General features: G+C 40.0%; 1 protein-coding gene across 1 annotated transcript in view; it reads left to right on the top strand.

The window, feature by feature from the left end:
- Nucleotides 1–21,147, top strand: part of LOC126470807 (uncharacterized) — a 495,505-nt gene that overhangs the window by 453,483 nt on the left and 20,875 nt on the right. Inside the window, exons 18-19 of the mRNA XM_050098819.1 lie at nucleotides 4,970–5,189; nucleotides 18,705–18,973. Coding sequence (XP_049954776.1) covers nucleotides 4,970–5,189; nucleotides 18,705–18,973 — 489 coding nt within the window. The remainder of the gene's footprint in view (nucleotides 1–4,969; nucleotides 5,190–18,704; nucleotides 18,974–21,147) is intronic.

The raw sequence follows: 21,147 nt of genomic DNA, 5'->3' as shown, positions 1-21,147 counted from the left end.
ACAACTGAGAAAGAAAAATAAAAAAAGAATAAAATTGATTGTTGAAATTCCACAAATGATAGATTCAACAAATGTAGTGACTGTGACTGTAAATAAGCGCAAATAACATGTTTGGCATGTCGGTTCTGAGAAGTGAATCATCAGCTGTTTCACAATACGACGTCATTCCCTCTGATAGTACTGGCTGAGAGTAGAGGGGATAGGGCGGTGACTAGGCAACTGCGTAATATGTTTATCGCTTTCCTCCGCATGTACATCTGGGTTAATTTCTGCCCAAGAACTGTTTGTCATACATGTTGGTTTTGTGAAATTTAGTATGTAATGAAAATTACATGTCATGTGCAGCTCCTCGATATCTGCCAGTAAAATGACAAAGATCTCTTATTTCACTTCAGATTACTTGAAACGTGCCTAGCAGATATAGAAATTCCCTGCTGTAAAGCTAATTCCTCTACGATGATAATATTCATCTCTTTGTTTTGCAGTAATTAGATACAGCTTTTTGATAAACAGTTCGATAGAGGAACGAATTAACTGATCATGATATACTCACACACATTATTTCGTACAATTTATTTTCAGAATAACGTAACCATATCAAAGATATTCAGTTAAACAATTGCAAGATATGTACACAATTAAGAGATACACGCTCTCTAACAAAGAATAAAAGCGTAAAAAGATTTAGTCTTCATACTTAACCAATGCGTGTTAAAATCGTTTTAGACAGGAACTACATCGCAAGCATAGACACCAGTCTGATGCGATATAAAGCGTGTAAGTATAAGGATTTATTATATAGTTTACGAAAATCTCGCCATTCGAGAAATTTACGTGATATATAATACAATTTGTAAAATTTGTTTTGCCAGGTTCCTAAAATTTCATATTTTATGATTTCTAGCTAACTGCTTTCGACTGGGAGAGTTAAATAACATACGTTCTCTTCTTATCTAGAGAGATTTTGTTATATTCAGAGCCCTGAACGTATTTTTTTAAGTTACAATTAAACACATCGTTATACTGATGCTACTACGATAATCTGCGTGAAATGCAATGCGTATTTGTGAAATGTGAAACAGTTGTCCTCATTAATTGTACATTAATTTTCTGAAAATTTGTCATATTTTGTTAATTTCTTCAGTAACCTTCCAAGAGCAAACATTAATCAAATTTGCACATTTGAGGTTACAAAGTCAAATTTGCCTTGAGATGCGTTTCATGGATGATGTTTTGATGTATGGAATTCAAATTGTTCATAAAGTCGTGTAACCCATCCCTTCTGAGAGAAATGGATCGCTTCTCACTAACATTTTTACACTTTCAAACCTTTCTTCGACAATAGGAGTTTCTCAAGTACTCAAGAGCTACAGAACGAAAAATTCGCTTAGCAGACGCAATCAAACACAGTGAACTTGGATGAGATATTGTTGAGCAATTTAAATTAACTGGGTTATTTTCATTATACAATGCGATTACTGATGTTTCCACACACTCTGTTTCTCGCTAGATGCAGCCGCATAACCCTATTTGGGGTCTTTGAAACTTGTCAAGCTTAACACCATTGTCGGATGATGAATCAATATTTCTTCCCTAGTTACATACATCAGTTTCAGAAGCTCACATTTGATCCACTGTCGTTAGCTAGAGCATTATCAGGTTGTTGTTTTTATATGCATCTCTCTGCTGTTTCATTCTTTCGTAGGATAACAGAGTGAAACGCAACAGTCGCGTCAAACAAATAACAAAGCCAGTCGTTTGATATGATTTTTCGATTGTTCTGGGGCTACTGAATGTGTGTCTCGTGTTATAACGTTACTTACTGCTCATATATACTAACATCCAAGACATTCGGTAACCTTCTCTGAGACACCATGTAACAGTTCTTCACCCATTTTCTGAAATATGTTTTGGCGGCTCTTCTTTGACAACGTAACTGTAGGCTTTTACTCATATTCTCCCTTCAATATTACTAGAATTATTAGCAAAGTAAGCGTGAGGTTCCTCTTGGTGGATTTCATGTGGATTGATTCTTGAAAATTTTTCGTTGATTCCTTAAAATTTCAACTTTATTTCATGAAATTTCAACTTCGTTCACTATGTCTTGGGAGTTCATCAGTCACTCTTCTCAAACAACGTAGTTTCAGACAAGCTATTGAAAGTAGCCAACACATTAATATTCTGCTAGGAAGTAAATGACAGCTTGTTATTTAGTAAAAATGAAAGAAGGAAAATTAGTGTCTTACGTACAGTCGCCAATAAGGCCATAAAAAACAGAGCACAAGCTCTGGTTGAGGAAGAATTGGGAAGGAACTAGGCCGTGGCTTTTCAGACGAGCTATTCCTGCATTTGCCTTTAGTGATTTAGGACGACAATGGAAAATTTAAATCTGCATGGCAGGATGGAGAATTTGAACCGCCCTCCCCCAGAATACGAGTCCGATGTGCCACTGCACCACCTTACCCTGTGATTAATACTTCTAGTTCATTGTACTAATATATTTAATACAATTTATTAGAGCGAACAATACATTTGTATGAATCTGTTGCAGTTACATGCTACATCAGGGAGTCTATAATCATACATCTGGAACACATTCACCACTGTGGTACACTTGAGTGATAATTTTTTTAATTGTATCACTTTTTTTTGTGAAGTGTACACTCCACCCTTGAAGTGTCACTTCTTCTACTTGAAGATCAAAATATCTGAATATAAGAGAATTTTTTACTCTCGCTGTTGATTGGATTCAGACAGTAACTTCCCTGTAACATATTGATACAACACCAGGGGGGTTCGTTCAATAAGATGTAGTCATAATTTCTTCATTTCTTGTCTAACACGAAGCATGGTTGTGTCACTAATTTCTCGCCTATTTACTGCGTCTAAAACCCTGCCGAGAATAAATTTTTATCTTTGGGTGTGTAAAATATTAATGAAGGAAGAATGAACTTTTGCGAAGACCTCATTAACATGTGCTACTCCCGTGCGCTAAAGTTCAGATCAAGAACCTATCGTATACAAAACACCAGAACAAGAGACCACCATACACACAATCGTAACAGCAAGAAGATTGGTCGTTGAATAATTTGATTTTACCTTTAAGGAGCTGTTACTGCATCGAAAGAAAAATACGTAACCTTTCGGTTAGAGTACAGTTCTACATTACATTCTTGAAGATATACACCGCTACCTGATATTAACAGGTTGTGTGTTTTTTCTCAGTGTTGCATAAGAAAATCTGGAATTTCTCCTTGTAATTAAGCCTTTAAGACGCCAAAATTATTAGATCTATATCTGCGAAACCTGAAAAGAACTCTACACAGATATTAACAACTTACAGAATAGTAACGTGATTTATGTTAAGAAGAGGTTATTCATTACTCACGGGTCATACGGAGCATCGTAATTTTATTTGAAATTAAAGAAAATTCGAAAAGAATTATTTGGAATTTAAAAAAAATTCAAGAAGAAAACTGAAAAATCATTCACTTATATGGACATTATTAGGAGTAGCACACACCGTGTAGTCAATTATTTTCATTTTCACGCACTGTGTAGTGAATTGTATTTACATCTGTCATCTTAAAATAAATTTAGACATCACTATTATGTAGTTTAGTATTTTATGTGTAGAAAATTACCCACAACTATAGAAGTCTATGGTGGTTATTGTTTACAGGTGGAAAATACTTCCAATACTTGTCGTCTGTTTGTTGTAGCAAAGTGTAGAATTTATTTTTGTAGGTCATCGATCGCGTTTTTGTTTACCTCCAAAACATGCTAGTACTCAGGAAGTGCAATGCTTTACTGAATTATATGTTTTCCAAGTCTACACGGATGCATTTTCAAACAGTACTGAACACAGTACCATGTTTTTCAGTGTCGGTGCGTGAGTACTGTTGACTGTGAAAAACATTCGATAGATCGAGCCAGCTCTGTTTGTGTTGCTAGCGCATTCACCTGATTGAACGTGCTTTGCTTTCCATTTATTTCAGTACACGTCGAGTGTGCATCGTACATTACTCCAATTGCTGCCAGGCCTAAGCTAATGGCCCGACCAATTTACGTATTTCACGGCATGAAACAGGATCCTGCTGTACTTGACAGGGTTGGCCGGTCTTTGCTACGAATGTACGAAGCATACAACGAGACTCGGCACAGATTGCGGGCTCGCCTGTCATCAGTGTATTAGAATATACCGTTGACAAAATGTAATTCATGTACATTTGGTTTTATTAATATTTAGACATTTATGTAGGACTCGTCACCATAACTCATAATCACCGGGTTAAAATAAACACTTTCGCTTCTACATCCCACCACGAAAAACTATACACACATTTAGTCAACTGGTATTTCACTTATAATATTTGTTCATTCTGTTTTTATCACTTTAATTTCCTTCTTTTGGGAAAGACTTCAGCATAATTTTATTATTATTATGCTTACAGATACAGGCATGTTTTTCAAATTTTGTTTTACACTTCTGTTGAACTTGTAACTCATAAAACGACTTGCTCATTAAAAATTGAAATTAAACATCTCTGTAAAGAAGAATTTCGACTGAGAAGTTGTAGTGTAATTATCTATACAGTAAAGACTTAATTTCACATTTTGAAATTTCTTCGAATTTACTGTAAGCGTACTGTAAGCTACTTTTCTATTAATCATTTAACAGGTAGAGGACTGTTTTAACCCTTTCGAGACGGGCCCGAATAGCTCTTGAGCACAGGTCCACAGTTACGGACGTAATATATCCTGAATTATGTGTCTTACAGTGATATAATTTTGCAGGTACATTCAGTAGTATATGTGGATGCTGTCTGCAAATTGTGTTGCGAATAGAGTAAGCATTAAAGAAGTGATAATTAAAACGTCATGCCTATGAGACTCGGCTCCGACTCGAAAGCGTTAAGCATAATACAAGCATGAACTTCTGATGTGGTAGCCATCTTTTCTCGCACAGGTTACGAATGGCTGACTTATGGTCTAAAGACAAATCAGACTGAAAGCAGGATAATTTGTGAATCGGACCACATGACTCACTTCTCGATCCTTCTGGATCCCGGATCAGACTACGGCGTATCGGAGGAGCACAAGTATACACTAAGCATCATCAGTTACGTTGGCTCCTTCTGCAGCATCTTCGGTCTCACTTTGACAATCGTTACCTACGCTACATTCAGGTATGTTAACAATCTTCAGACATGATCAAGGACTGTCACGATACTCATCCTGGATCATCTGGGTAAAAATAACAGGAAATTATTGAAAACATACAAAGATATATCATTAGTTTTGGAAAAAAATTGTAAAGTGTCCATGGGGAAATGTAGATGGCATGTTATACACTTCTTGCTTTTCTTAATTTGGGCACAGTCGAATATGGTGATGAAAATCGTAACTGGTTTCAACTGTATATTGACCATATTTAGATTCTACAGTAAAGTAGGAAAAGAAATAGAGTCAGTGTTAGAAGCTTATTTTATTTGTAAGCAACGTAAAGTAAAAAAAGTCGGCATTTGGTGAAGAAAGCGTACATGACACGCGCTGCCATACTCCTCGCTCAGTACTTGACGTGCGTGGTCTCTGAAAGCAACGCTGAACCTGGTAAGTATTTAATGTAAATATCAAAACACATTTAAAAAAAAAACAGAAATAAAATAAATTTTTAAACATTTTCTTAGTGTATATTCTTTATGTTACTTGCAAATTGAAATGGCTTAAAGTTTACTGATTTTAAGATTTTAATGTACACATTTTTCTCTTTTCCAATGATACAAACTGAAGGATGGCTAATTGGTGGGCGAAACCAGTTATCATTATTATCATTTTATATGGTTTTTGTTTAAAACATAAAAAACGTGTATGTCAATGAGAATTACTGATCTGAGAGTGAATCGCTTAGTGGCAAGGTAGCTGTAGTCCATATGGCTAGAAAAGATCCTTACTGTTAAAATGGATGCGGCGCGGCTGCATCGCGCGCTACTACTACCAAACGCTTAACACAATTTTGTTTACGTTTCCATGGCAACGCCTCAGGACTGCAGCAGTTACAGGCCTCTGTGACTTTCAGGCAGTACTGAATGTAGCCTATTGCACCTCACAGTCGAAAGATAGCAATAGCTTTACTTTTTTCGCCTTATGGACTATAGAGCCAAATACAATTACGACTGTAAAACTCTGAAATGTGTGACTACTTTGTCAAAAATGTAGAAAATGATTTCTTTACGACAAGTACTCTTAAAGAATTTTAGTATTTCTCCATCTCCAACGTTTGACTTTGTTTCTATCCCGATATAAGAAGCGAAATACGTGCCATTTGCATAAAAGGATAAATACACGCCAGAAAAAATACAGTTGCACAGTTAAAGTTCACATAACGCCTTCCTTTATTCACATTTGCTATCCAGCTACAATAGATATTAGTGGCAGTTTAAATCTATGTTTCACATCGGGACTCAAATCCTAAATCTAATCTTTTCGAGTTGATGTATGTAGCGCTCCTCACCAAGAGACTCAACTTTTTCATTGAATATCTTCCCTCCTAACTAGTTCCTACACCAATGAAACGCAAGCAGTATCTGTTGCATACCGCCTAAACGGATGTCACAGGTTGACCAGTCTGTGCCAGATCAGTGTCCGGGAGTGAATCTCGTTTACCTTCTTAATGGACTGAATTGTGCATTCCGAGCTGTAAATGTCGTGTAGCATTCTGGACTTGGATATCCTCTTCGGGTTCAGCCGTCTGTTTACATATAATTGCACTTTCCTTTGCGAAGCGTATGTTTTGCATCTTATTTTTGACTATTGTACCTGGTCGAAATGACTGTCAGGTACACAGCACACGCAAGGATTAAAAATCTGCTAGAGTATAATCTATGTATATTGTAATTAAATGTTATCGTATTGCTATATTTACCGTACGATGGGGTCATACCTCGAAATATTTTCAGAAATAAAATACTTTAAGCTGCTTAAATGAGAGCTGTGACTAATACAGGTCTATTTAAAAACTATTTCTAAATTTTAACAAATAATCACATTCGAATAACAGTCAATTCCGGCACAAAAAATAATACAATCATCATATGTATTTGCGAGAAATCATCCATGAAGAGTCATTCATGTTACGTATGCGAATTTCACGATTAACAAGAATTTCTATTCTACAACCAATCAAACAGTGCCACATTTCAGATGTTTAGTTTCACATGTCCAATTTTTTAGTGCTTTCCGTTGAATACAGAATGAAGAAAGACTAGGGTTTAAAGTCCCATTGAAGAGTTCCTTAGAGACTGAAGTATGAAGAAATAAAATGATGCGCCCTATCAAATGAACCATCTCGGGACTTGCCTTAAGCCATTTAGGGAAGTCAAAGAAACTGCGTCAGGATGGTCGAATGGAAGTTTGACTGCCGGCCTCCCGAATACGAGTCCTCTCTGTCACCTCGCTTAGTGTCCCCTTGAAGTAAAGAAATACAGACATCAGTACCAACAACGCATATTAACTTCAAAACCAATTAAAATCTGGCGTTAATAACAATAACGACGTAATTAATCGTTTGCTGATTATACCAATGTTTTTATTATCCTGTTCTTTGATTACTGCGTTTCATAATTATTCGGATTAAACGTCTGATTCTATTGCAGCGCTGATTTCATTGGTAATTAATTACAGCAATTTGCACAGTAGCTAAAAATTTTCTGCTCTTTCATTTTCTGAAATCACGGAAGTTCTAAGTCGTTGTCTACTCTTGTACGAGCGTCTTTGGTCATCAAGCACACAATGACGTGACACTAAACAGTTTTATACAGAAACGTTTTGTACGCATTATATAGAATATTATTCTATGAGACCAAGACGCTGCTGTGTTCGATTATATTTTTTATTACAACAGGCCTATTTCGGCGTGACTGCCATCTTCCGCTTATATCAGGTAATCTTGATATCCACAAGACACTGATGTCTCAGTTGCTGTCACTACCGTATAAATTTACTCCTTTGATGTTAGTGGAGCTATAGTAGGTGTTAAACTTTTGCTGGAACAATTATTTCTGAGGTTCTCGAATTATGAAAGTTTACTTCATAATGACGTTATTTGACAAGTGTATTGATAGGTGAGTCAGCGATGCTATGATTTTAGTGTGTTTAGTTCGATAGTTGAACCGAGCGAGGTTGGCATTCGAAAGGCTAACGGCTCAAAACTGCTTCCGCCAATCCAGATTTGTGTTTCCCACGATGCTCCTAAATCGTTCCAGGACGATGCCGGCATGGTTCCTTTGAAAGGGCAAGGACGATTTCCTTCACCGTTCTTGACACAATCCGAGCTTATACTCCGTCTCTAATGAGCTCGATGACTACGCAATGTTAAACCCAATCTTCCTTCCTTCCTTTCGAGAGCAGACTGGAATCATGAAATCCGTCAGGCGTGACAGGCGCTGATCGTTTTGTAAAAAAAAAAAAAAAGTTGCGACAAAGCTGTCACAGTTATGACCTGGGATTACTTAGTATTAAAATGACTACACGCAGCATAGGTAACAACAAAAGAGAAAATGTTCTCAATTTTATGAATTCTTCAGTGACACATTTGATATCATTTCTTGAAAAAGAGGGTCGAGAGTGCTGGCAGGTACTCTGAAGCGCCAAAGAAACTGATATAGGCATGCATATTCAAATACAGAGATATGGAAACAGGCAGAATACGGCGCTGCGGTCGGGAACGTCTATACTGCATAAGACAACAAGTGTCTGGCGCAGTTGTTACATCGGTTACTGCTGCTACAATGGCAGGTTATCAAGATTTAAGTTAGTTCGAACGTAGTGTCACAGCCGGCGTACGAGCGATAGCACACAGCATCTCTGAGGTAGCAATGAAGTGGGGATTTTCCTGTACGACCATTTCACGAGCGTACCGTGAATATCAGGAATCCGGAAAAACATCAGATCTCCGACGTCACTGAGGCCGGAAAAAGATCCTGCAAGAACGGGGCCAAGGACTTGTTTTGCAAATCAAACTGCCTTTTCGTGCTGCTATTTATTTTATTTAATCCATACACGTTTCGCCTTCTACTGTTTTAAGGCATCATCAGTGGGGTCTATAATGATACAGTTTTGTTAGTTATAGATTATCAAACAGTTCACTTCGCGATTTTTTGTAAAAAATGTAATTACTTACGATTTGCTGATTTGCGTTTCCTCGCACCTGGTCTGGAGGTCGCACTATCACTTTTATCACTGTTCTATATTCACCTCTTCGTGTTTTCGCCATCCACACACTGTTCAGCATGTTTGTCGCTCTTTTTTGTGGTGGACTATCGTTCTTCTGTCACTCGATACAACTATTTCGTCGTACACTTCTTTTCACAGCGTAAATATTGCGACACCATTACGTGTTTCATCGTCTTTGGTATGTTTACCTATGTGTCGCCAACCTAACGAAGTATATGTTCGTTACTAACTTCTGTTTATGCTATTTATACCGTCTGTGTGCGTATGAGTGAGCGAGAGAGGGGGGGATAGAGTCGATTTTTTTTTGGAGGGGGGGGGGGCGGTTGTACTAGCTGTTAGCGAGTGGCTGAAACTTTGGTGACAGCTGTTTTGACTTTCCGTTTCAATATTCTGGGGAGGGGTCATGGATGAGTGAGCGTAAAGATGTTGGGTTCTCTTATCATTACATTGAACACTGTTTTTATATTTATCCTTTTTGGGAACATTATTCTATTATTTTACCTATTAGTGTAAATAATGAATTGTTTGGCATGGGTACTTGGTCATTTAACAGGATTTTCCCCTCTGCTTTGGTTTTATGTATGTGGTAATTTTCTTGCATGGTCAAAAGGTGCTTTTTATTGTTGATTCTAATTATTCTAATGTCATCTTCTCTAGTGGTTGGTCTGTGGTCGTTTTCTCTCACGTGTTCTGCAAATGTGGAGTGGTTTGTCCCATATTTCCATGCCCTCATGTGTTCCTTGTATCTGACATCAAATGTTCTCCCTGTTTGCCCTATGTATGTGCCTTCACAAGTGTTACATTGTAACTGGTATATACCTGCTTTCTGGTATATGTCTCTGTTTTTTGTCAGTTTTGGGGGGTATTTTTGTATAGAATTGTCTGTTGTGTTTGCTACGTTTATTCCCTGTCTTTTGAAAATGTTGGTGATTTTATGGGTGAGTTTGTGTTTGTATGTCATTGTGTGCCATCTTGTGTTTTCTTTCATATTTTTCTGGTTATCCTGTGTAGTTGTTATGGGACTGCGTGTTCGTGTTTGGTTCTGTTGTGTTGTTATCTGTGGTTTAGAGCTTTCTGCTTTTATTTTACTTTTAATTTTGTTGTTTAGCTTTGTGACTGTGGTATTACTGTAACCATTATTTTGTGCTATCTGCATTATTATGTCCAGTTCTTTTTGGTAGCTTTCTTTGGTGAGTGGTACTGTGTTGAGTCTATGGAGCATGTGTCGGAGTGCTGCTTGCTTTTGTGCGTGTGTTTGGTTCGAGGATTGCGGAATGATATTATCCGTTGCTGTGGGTTTACAGTAGATTTCAAACATATGCTTATTGTTTTCTTTTTTATTGTTATATCCAGAAAGTTAATTTCGTTGTTCTGTTCTCTTTCAATTGTGAATTTTATATTTTTATGTATCTTGTTGATGTCAGTTTATAGTTTTTCAATTTTTGTTTGTGGTTCATCTATTAAGCAGAGGATTTCATCCATATACTTGAACAAATATGATATATTCTATTCTTTTGCCACTATGTTTGTGAAAATGATCTGTTCAATGTGGTTTACAAAAATATTTGCTAAGGCTCCTGAAACTGAGGACCCCATTGGCAATCCATCTTCTTGTAAATAAAATTCATTATTGAACTGGAAGTAATTTTGTTCTGTTATGAGCTTCATTAGTGTGCATATTTACTTAATCTGTTCCTCAGGGAGTTGCCTATAGGTTTTCAGGTTCTTATGTATAATTTCTATTGTTTCTGGTACTGGTATGTTGGAATACATGTTTTCTATATCAAATGAGAGGAGTTTTGCTGTGTCTGGGATTTTTATGTCCTTTACTTGTTTTATTAGCTGTGTAGTTTTTTTAATGGTTCTGTCTTCTTGTACTTTGAAACTTTCAGACAGTACTTTTAACATGTATCCTGCCAGCTTGTAAGTGGGGGATTTTCTGAAATCCAGTGTTGGCCTTACAGGAAGGTTCGGTTTGTAGATTTTTGGTTGGCTTCGGAGAAACGGTGCAGTGGGACTGATATGTGTCAATTTCCTTTTCTCTGTGTTATCCTGTATGATGTCAATATTTTTCAGAGTGTTTTTTTACTTTTGTCTGGAATCTGTTTGTTGGGTCTGATTTTAATTCTGTAATGTTATTCTGTGAGATGAATTCTTGTGTTTTTCCAATGTATTGTTCTTTGTCTATCAGTACTATTGTGTTCCCCTTGTCTGCTTTTGAAATCATAACATTTTCATTTTGAAGTTTTCTCCTAAGTTTTCTGAGTGTTGCACCTTCTGTGTTTTTGTTGTTGTTGTGTTGTTGTGTTTTCATACTGGTTATTATATTCTGGATTTCTTTTTTTACTAGTTCTCTAGTTAATCCAAAGTTGACACTGCTATTTTCATACCTATCTTCCCTTGTCAAAACACTTTCTGCTTCTATAATTAGATTTTCTAAGTAATTTTCATCTATTTCTGAATTTACGTTGTATTTTAGTCCTTTCTCCAACAGCTGTCTTTCTTTATAGCTTAATTGTGTGTCTGTGAGGTTCACTAATCTTGGGTAGAATTTGTGTGTGTGTTTTTCATGGCTGTGTGCAAAGGTATTATGCTGTGACGGAAGTTTCTTGAATTGGCTGATTTTTCTTCTATTAACTGTTTCCATTCTTTGTACAGCAGTTTTAGTGTGCTTTTCGACTTTTTTGACCAGATGGGAGAAAACTGTCATATTATTTATGGTGTCTGCGAGTTGTAAATGACTGAAGAGAATCGTTCAACGTGACAGAAGTGCAATCCTTTCGCAAATTGCTGCAGATTTCAATGCTGGATCACCAACAAGTGTCAGCCCGCAAACCATTCAACGAAACGTCATCGATATGGGCTTTCGCAGCCCAAGTCCCACTCGTGTACCCTTGATGATTACAGAACACAAGGCTTTACGCCTCGCTTGGGCTCGTAAACAGCGACATTGAATTGTTGGTGACTGGAAACATGTTGCCTGGTCGGACGACTCTCGTTTCGAATTGTAACGAGCAGATGGACGTGTATGGGTATGGAGACAACCTCATGAATCCGTGGACCCTGCATGTCAGCAGGGGACCGTTCAAGTCTGTGGATGCTATGTAGTGATGTGGGGCGTGTGCAGTTGGAGTGATATGGGACCCCTGTACGTCTAGATACGACTCTGACAGGTGACACGGACTAAGCATCCTGTATGGTTACATGCATCCATTCGTGTCCGTTGTGTATTCCGACGGACTTGTGCAATTCCAGAATGACAATGCGACATCCCACACGTCCAGAATTGCTACAGGGTGGCTCCAGGAGCACTCTTCTGAGTTTAAACACCTCCGCTGGCCACCAAGCTCCCCATGAAATGAACATTATTGATCATATCTGGGATGCCTTGCAACGTACTGCTCAGAAGAGGTCTCCACCCACTGTACTATTAAGGATTTATGGACAGCCCTGTAGGGTTCGTGGTGTCAATTCCCTCCAGCACTACTTCAGACATTTATTTATTTAGCTTATGGTATATAACACATCGTATAGAAAAGACATAAAAATCATAAGACACAGAAATAAAGAGTAGTCACAGTGTGTAACATATAGTTGTAGATATAAAAGTGTTTAAAAATAGTGTATATAACAAACAAAAGTTCACAAACAGACATCCAGATTTGTGACATAGTCTATTGCACTTTCAGTCGCGGTCAGAAACTCATTGGGGTCTCCTGCAAAACGTCTCAGAGGGCAATCTTCCACGATGTGACGAATCGTCTGCCGGTCCGCACCGCAGTCACATCTCGGGGTGGTGATTTTACCCCACCTGTGGAGGGTGTCTGCACATCTGCCGTTATTTGTCCGAATTCGATTCAGGGTCGTCCAAATTTTCCTTGGCAAATTGAATCCTGGTGGTTGGACATTGATGCATGGCATATTCTGCAGGTTTTGGGGCACAGATTCTCTCCACCGCATTTTCCAGAGGTTGCCATAATCCGGGTTGAGAGGATGCGTATTTTTTGCCTTTTTTAAAGAGGGGTGTCTTGAGCGCAATCTGTTCATCTCCAGGGCAGGAACATCCTTATGGATTGGCAATTTCTCGTTGTTCAGCACTTTTCCATACTCGCATAAGAGAGCGTTCTCTGTGCGCAGGTCCGGTGGGGGAATGTTGCTCAGTATAGGTAGCCAGTGTAAAGGCGTTGGCTTTATTGTTCCTGATATCATCCTCATTGTGTAGTTTAGTTGAGCATCGATCAAGCTTGTGTGTTTACTGTTTAGCCATACCAGTGCGGCATATTCTGCTGTTGTGTAGACAAGTCCCAGAGCCGAAGATCTCAGTACAGCCGCGGAAGAGCCCCACGTGGTCCCACATAGCTTCTGTATGATATTATTTCGAGTTTTAAGTTTTGCGGCTGTATTACGTAGGTGTTCCTTGAATGTTAGGGTTCTGTCAAAGGTGACACCTAGATATCTGGGGTAATTATTATGGTTTAGCTGCCTGTTTTCGAAATGAACGTTGAGCTTTCTTTTTGCTTGGGCATTGTCGAGGTGAAAGCATGTCACCTCCATTTTTGTCGCGTTTGGCCGTAATCTCCACCTTCGGAAGTAATCTCCCAGCTTTGTTAGATCCGCAGTTAATGTGTTTTCCGTTGCCTCCATTGATCTGCCTCTTGCAGCTATTGCCCAGTCGTCGGCATATCCGAATTTTTGAGAAGTGGTTTCAGGTAAGTCAGATATGTAGAGGTTAAACATCAATGGCGCCAGAACGGAGCCTTGTGGTAAACCATTGTTGAGCTTCATTTGGTCACTTTTTAAGTCGCCCATTATGGCTCTGAAACTTCTATCTGTGAGCATGTTATCAATGAGGTTGGCCAGCTTATTACATGGTATGACCCGCAGCAACTTAAATATCAGGCCTTGTCGCCAAACAGTATCATAAGCGGCTGATAGGTCAATAAAGGCTACTGATGTTTTGAGTTTTTTCTGAAAGCTCGCCTCTATATGAGTTGCTAGGGAGAGGATCTGGTCGGTGCAACTGCGGTTGGGTTGAAAACCTGCCTGTTCAATCGGTACCACTTCAAGAATTTTTCCGCTTATTCTATTGTAGATGATACGTTCCAACAGCTTATAGACACAGGTCAGCAGAGCGATAGGGCGGTAGTTTTGGGGCATGTCATTAGGTTTGCCTGGCTTTAGTATCGCTATAATCTTTGCTCGTTTAAGCTGGTGTGGGATATTACCCAATTCTAAAATATCTGTTAAGAAGTTTGCGAGCCATGTTCTAGTATATTTTCCACAGTGAAGTAGGAATTCCGGGTGGATGCCATCGAAGCCGGGAGCCTTGCCACTTTTGATTTTTGACAAGGCTGCTGCAACTTCTTCCGCTGTGATAGGCTGGGAAAATTCGGAGGTAGGTGATGCCCTTTGTTTTAAGGATCTTAATTCACGTTTGACGGTCGTGGTGTGTGTTCTGTCCCTTGGTGCTCTTGAGGTTCTAACTATGTGTGCGGCCACATTGTTAGGGGTTATCGGGTGGGTGTCTTCAGACATTAGTCGAGTCCATGCCACTTCGTGCTGCGGCACTTCTGCGTGCTTCTCCAGTCGGTTTTATTCCTGCTTCCGAGGTATTTAAAACTCTGCATAGGTTCTAATATTTCTCATTCACCTTTATATTTACACTTTTATTTCCTCCTAGCGCTATTACTGTTGTTTTCTTTGTACTGATTTTCATTCCATAAACCTTTCTTTTAGCTTCATTGGTATACACTATATCCTGTAAAACATTTCCATCTATTATGTCAGCATTATACTGAGTGCGTCAACTCAACGTGGCATGGACTCAACAAGTCGATGGAAGTCCCCTGCTGAAACATCGAGCCATGCTGCCGGTATATCCGTCCATAATTGCCAAAGTGTTGCCGGTACAGGATTTTGTGCACGAACTGGCCTCTCTATTATGTCTCATAAACATTCAGTGGGATTCATGTTGAGCCATCTGTGTGGCCAAATCATTGTTTCGAATTGTCCAACATGTTCTTCAAAGCAATGGAGAATAATTGTGACCCGTTCACATGGCGCATTGTCATCCATAAAAATTCTATCGTTGTTTGGGAACATGACGTCCATGGATGGCTGCAAATGGTCTCCAGGTTGCCGAACGTAACCATTTCCAGTCAATTATAGGTTCAGTTGGACAAAAGAACCCATTCCATTCCATGTAAACAAAGCTCACACCATTATGGAGGCACCACCAGTTTGCACAATGCCTTGTCGACAACTTGGGACCATGGCTTCGTGGGGTCTGCTCCTCACTTGAACCTTAACACTCAACTCTTAGCAACTGAAATCGGGACTCATCTGATCAGGCCACGGTTTTCCAGTCATCTAGCGTCCAGTCGATATGGTCACGAGCCCAGGAGGGGCGCTGCAGGCAATATCGTGCTGTTAGGAAAGGCACTCCCGTTGGTTGTCTGTTGTCATAGCCCATTAACGCCACATTTCGCCGTCCTGTCCTAACGGATACGTTCGTCGTACGTCCCACATTGATTTCCGCAGTTATTTCACGCAGTCTTCCTTGCCTGTTAGCACTGACAACTCTATGCAACGCCGCTTCTCACAGTCGGTAAGTGACAGCCTTCGGCCACTGCGTTGTCCGTGATGAGAGGTATTGCCTAAAATAGATGTTCTTAGCACACTCTTGACACTGTGTATCTCGGTATATTGAATTCCCTGATGATTTCCAAAATGGAATGTCCAACTATCATTCCGCGTTCCAAGTCTATTAATTCCCGTCGTGTAGCCGTAAGCGTGTCACCTCAGTGTATATCTAAGCTTAACATAAGTACGGTGAGCGGAGTGGTTAACACGCTACAAGGGGCAACATACTGGCTTAAATTGCACCTAGAATGAGGTGTTCGCGTGAAACAACATTGCCAAACATTGAAATACATTCAAAGATATTCTATAGTACAGGGCTATTACAAATGATTGAAGCGATTTCATAAATTCACTGTAGCTCCATTCATTGACATATGGTCACGACACACTGCAGATACGTAGAAAAACTCATAAAGTTTTGTTCGGCTGAAGCCGCACTTCAGGTTTCTGCCGCCAGAGCGCTCGAGAGCGCAGTGAGACAAAATGGCGACAGGAGCCGAGAAAGCATATGTCGTGCTTGAAATGCACTCACATCAGTCAGTCATAACAGTGCAACGACACTTCAGGACGAAGTTCAACAAAGATCCACCAACTGCCAACTCCATCCGGCGATGGTATGCGCAGTTTAAAGCTTCTGGATGCCTCTGTAAGGGGAAATCAACGGGTCGGCCTGCAGTGAGCGAAGAAACGGTTGAACGCGTGCGGGCAAGTTTCACGCGTAGCCCGCGGAAGTCGACGAATAAAGCAAGCAGGGAGCTAAACGTACCACAGCCGACGGTTTGGAAAATCTTACGGAAAAGGCTAAAGCAGAAGCCTTACCGTTTACAATTGCTACAAGCCCTGACACCCGATGACAAAGTCAAACGCTTTGAATTTTCGACGCGGTTGCAACAGCTCATGGAAGAGGATGCGTTCAGTGCGAAACTTGTTTTCAGTGACGAAGGAACATTTTTTCTTAATGGTGAAGTGAACAGACACAATGTGCGAATCTGGGCGGTAGAGAATCCTCACACATTCGTGCAGCAAATTTGCAATTCACCAAAAGTTAACGTGTTTTGTGCAATATCACGGTTTAAAGTTTACGAACCCTTTTTCCTCTGCGAAAAAAACGTTACAGGACACTTGTATCTGGACATGCTGGAAAATTTGCTCATGCCACAACTGGAGACCAACAGCGCTGACTTCATCTTCAGGATGGTGCTCCACCGCACTTCCATCATGATGTTCGGCATTTCTTAAACAGGAGATTGGAAAACCGATGGAGCGGTCGTGGTGGAGATCATGATCAGCAATTCATGTCATGGTCTCCACGCTCTCCCGACTTAACCCCATGCGATTTCTTTCTGTGGGGTTATGTGAAAGATTCAGTGTTTAAACCTCCTCTACCAATAAACGTGCCAGAACTGCGAGCTCGCTTCAACGATGCTTTCGAACTCATTGATGGGGACATGCTGCGCCGAGTATGGGAGGAACTTGATTATCGGCTTGATGTCTGCCGAATCACTAAAGGGGCACATATCGAACATTTGTGAATGCCTAAAAAAAACTTTTTGAGCTTTTGTATGTGTGTGCAAAGCATTGTGAAAATAACTCAAATAATAAAGTTATTGTAGAGCTGTGAAATCGCTTCAATCATTTGTAATAACCCTGTATATGAGTCATTAACTCATGCGAAATGAAGAAGGAAAGTACTTAAAATCAGCGTTAACGATAATGGGACCCAGCTGCGTTCACAAACAACTTTGTAACTTACAAAACAAATAGCCTTAGCACTGTATTACGTCAGGAGAAAAATATAGGTATAATGCAACCGAAGCAGTGAATAAAACCTTTGACAGAATGATGTAGCAGAGTAACACTGACTAGGCAAAATGACGCGTTCTTAAAACACTGCCTTTGAATTGAGCAAAGGACGTGCCGAAATTACGTCAGCTGAGTTTTTTGAGTTTTTCGGTAGCTTCTTGAAATCGCTACAAAGGATACTCGCCGGGCTCCTACAAGATCCACAGCCAGCTTTTTGTCAGTGCGAAGATAACAGCCAGTCCCTAATGGTTCACAGTCAACGGGTCTTAAAGCGCAAACAAGGGAGTAAATCGAGCGTAAACTCCTTTTCTGTGAAGAGTAGATGAAATTGTGACCAACAACAAAATACTAAGATTCGAGTTTCATCTCGTGCAGTAGCAGAGTGGTAAAGATTAAATTTAGCAGCAGGAAAAACCTTTCAGGGAACTGCAGTGAATGGGTAAAAACAGTGGCAATACATACGGAGAGCACGCCTTATGAGAATGGGCTGATTGCTGACAAAAAAAGTATTTGACCATTTTCTGTGTGTTTCGAATCTAATAACGGTGTTCTAATTCTTAATAACACTTGAATGAAAAGCTGGTATTAGACTGATTCAACGAAATGAATCACAGAGAATACGTAAGCCTTTGAGCGTTGTATAAACAGTGTAAAAACTCAGTTAATATCACAGACTACCGTCGTAGAATTAAGAGTGATTTTTTGTGACACCTTAATGAGACATAAAGAACGAAACACGTATGTGTGATTCTACACAAGTATTCTCACAACTTTTCTAAAGTGATTTGGGAGAAATGTTGCTAACGTGCTAACGGACAAACTTTCGAAACTTATAATATGTAACTTTCTTCATGTGCCTCAATCGCGCTATTGTGTAACAAAATCCTAAAAGCACACACACACACACAAATTTGGGAACACTGATTTTTCAAGTAATCTTTATCCTCAGACAGCGTACATGGACTCATTTTTTCCTTACTGTGTGCCTGTACGACGTCATCATTGAATGTGCACATTTTCTGCAGGTCTCTGAACCGCGACAGATCGGGGAAGATACTGCTGAACTTGTGCGTCTCACTGCTGCTGATGAATTTATCCTTTCTGCTGGTGATGGTGAAGAACAATGTCCATTTGGTGGATGTGTGCATACTGGTGGCAATCTTAACGCACTACTTTGTCCTCACATCTCTGGCCTGGATGTTGGTCGAAGCTGTTAACATGTATCAGTTGCTTATCACAGTTTTCGCTACGTCTGAGATTCGATTCATGCTCAAAAGAATGATCTTCGCCTGGGGTAAGTATAAAATTACGCAATACGTAAACAATGGTTGAGCTGTGTTATACAAATCGTGCATGAACCATAAAGCTTACTTCAGTCAATGTGCACATAAATTGTTCGATGGCTCCACTGATTTCGACAGACATGCTATGAGTCAACATTTCCACGAGGCCCCTATCAGATGACTCTCTCCCCTGGTGGAAATGCTGAGTCCTAGAAATATTTATGGGCTATTGATAATGTGGGAAAAGGTATAGTTATTAAACAGTTAATGTGAGTTTTGACTGAAACATACTTTAGTTTTAACTATACTATGTATGAACCCTGCATGAAGCTAGTGTTACATAATTAATATTAAAACAGTCTCGCTAACCTCAAATAATATTTTGCACAGACCCTGCCCGTGTCTGTTCAGTATAATTCTACCAGCGGAAAAACGCTCCTGTCGGAACACAAAAAAGACGAATATGTTTCTCTGACGAAAAAGAGGAACCAACTGCATCAGCCCTCATTTCGTCTTCCTCTCCAAAAATTCTGGCGTGCCAATGTATTCGGGCTGTTTTAACTCAGAACATTCCAAATCCTTTTCCCCGGTCTCTCTTCGTTGTTAAGCCTTCATACTCCCCTAGACAGATAACCTTTAACACGTCGGTATAGGGGATTAGGAAAACTGAACAAATTTTTTACACGTGGTTATGAGGCACCCATATCCGGCGACTGGTGGAGATGTAGGCTCCTCTCGTTCGCTACCACTGTCCGCACTTCTTTCTTTCTCTCCCATTGATGCTGTCTCCTCTCTCACTTACAGTGGCTCCATCTGCCTTTCTCTCACACTGCCACGGTCTCCTATCCCTCACTGACACTGTCTCCTGCATTTATAGTATATCCCACTGCCTCTGACCCCGCTCCTTTTGTCTTCCTTTCCTACCGCCACACTCTCGTCTATACCTCGGTAGCTCGAAAATAGTGGAGATCAAACTTACCTTTTCCCCTATACCCACGTGTATAAAATTTCAGTCCAAAACGCATGCTCCTCTCTTCCTATGTGTTAAAGTTCACCAGTCTGGGGAGTGGGGGGTTGTCGAGACACCCCAAATCTATGTTTGGTTTCCAGTCACCTCTCTTTTTCATATCAGCTGTCTCCTCTCTCTTTTGCCCCCACTGCTTCGGTCTTTATCCGTCTCTCTCTTTTAATGCCATCATTTAAAACTTCCGAGCTAAGAGGCTGTGATCGATGTATAAAATTTTCTTCTAACGTTTCCTCTCCGAAAGTGGAAGATATCTTCAGAGGTAAAATAGCGAACTGCAACCGGAACTCGAGGAAGCGCCTAATATATGGGCAGTGTAGTGGGCACCTGAGTCTATCACGTGCCGTCGGCTACGAAATTCTCTCTGGTAGTTCCAACATTCTCGACTGAAAGCAATCGATCCTCATTCTTACCTTGCAATATTGACATCCAAATTTTATCTAATTTAACACCTCCCTCTTTTGTGTTAAAATTATTACGGTGTTTGTAAATTTCAATAGCCTTTCTACACATACGGTCATGCTAGTGATACGAGGCCGTTGGGATCCAGCACGACGTTCCGTATTACCCTCCTCAACCCACCGATTCCGTATTCTGCTAACAGTCATTGGATCTCGAACAACGCGAGCAGCAATGTCGCGATACGATAAACCGCAATCGCGAAAGGCTACAGTCCGACCTTTATCAAAGTCGGAAACATGATGGTACGCATTTCTCCTCCTTACACGAGGCATCACAACAACGTTTCACCAGGCAACGCCGGTCAACTGCTGTTTGTGTATGAGAAATCGATTGGAAACTTATCTCATGTCAGCACGTTGCAGGTGTCACCACCGGCGCCAAACTTGTGTGAATGCTCTGAAAAGCTAATCATTTGCATATCACAGCATCTTTTTCCTGTCGCTTAAATTTCACGTCTGTAGCACGTCATCTTCGTGGTGTAGCAATTTTAATGGCCAGTAGTGTATATATATATATATATTTGTTGGACATTGGTCATGTCGTTTGGTCTGGGCGGACGCTACATGACATCTGTTCAAGTTGATCGTTGATTCCTTCACTCAGACAGAGGACAATCGGCCCTCTGACTGAACACGCTGAGCTACTGTGCTGGCATCACTCAGCTACCGGGGGCGGACCTTTCTGGATAATAAGGAAATA

The sequence above is a fragment of the Schistocerca serialis genome, chromosome 3 (assembly GCF_023864345.2).
Source record: "Schistocerca serialis cubense isolate TAMUIC-IGC-003099 chromosome 3, iqSchSeri2.2, whole genome shotgun sequence".
Classification (NCBI taxonomy): Eukaryota; Metazoa; Arthropoda; class Insecta; order Orthoptera; family Acrididae; genus Schistocerca; species Schistocerca serialis.
Note: the sequence above shows the minus strand (reverse complement) of the source record. Positions and strands in the feature narration are given on the sequence as shown.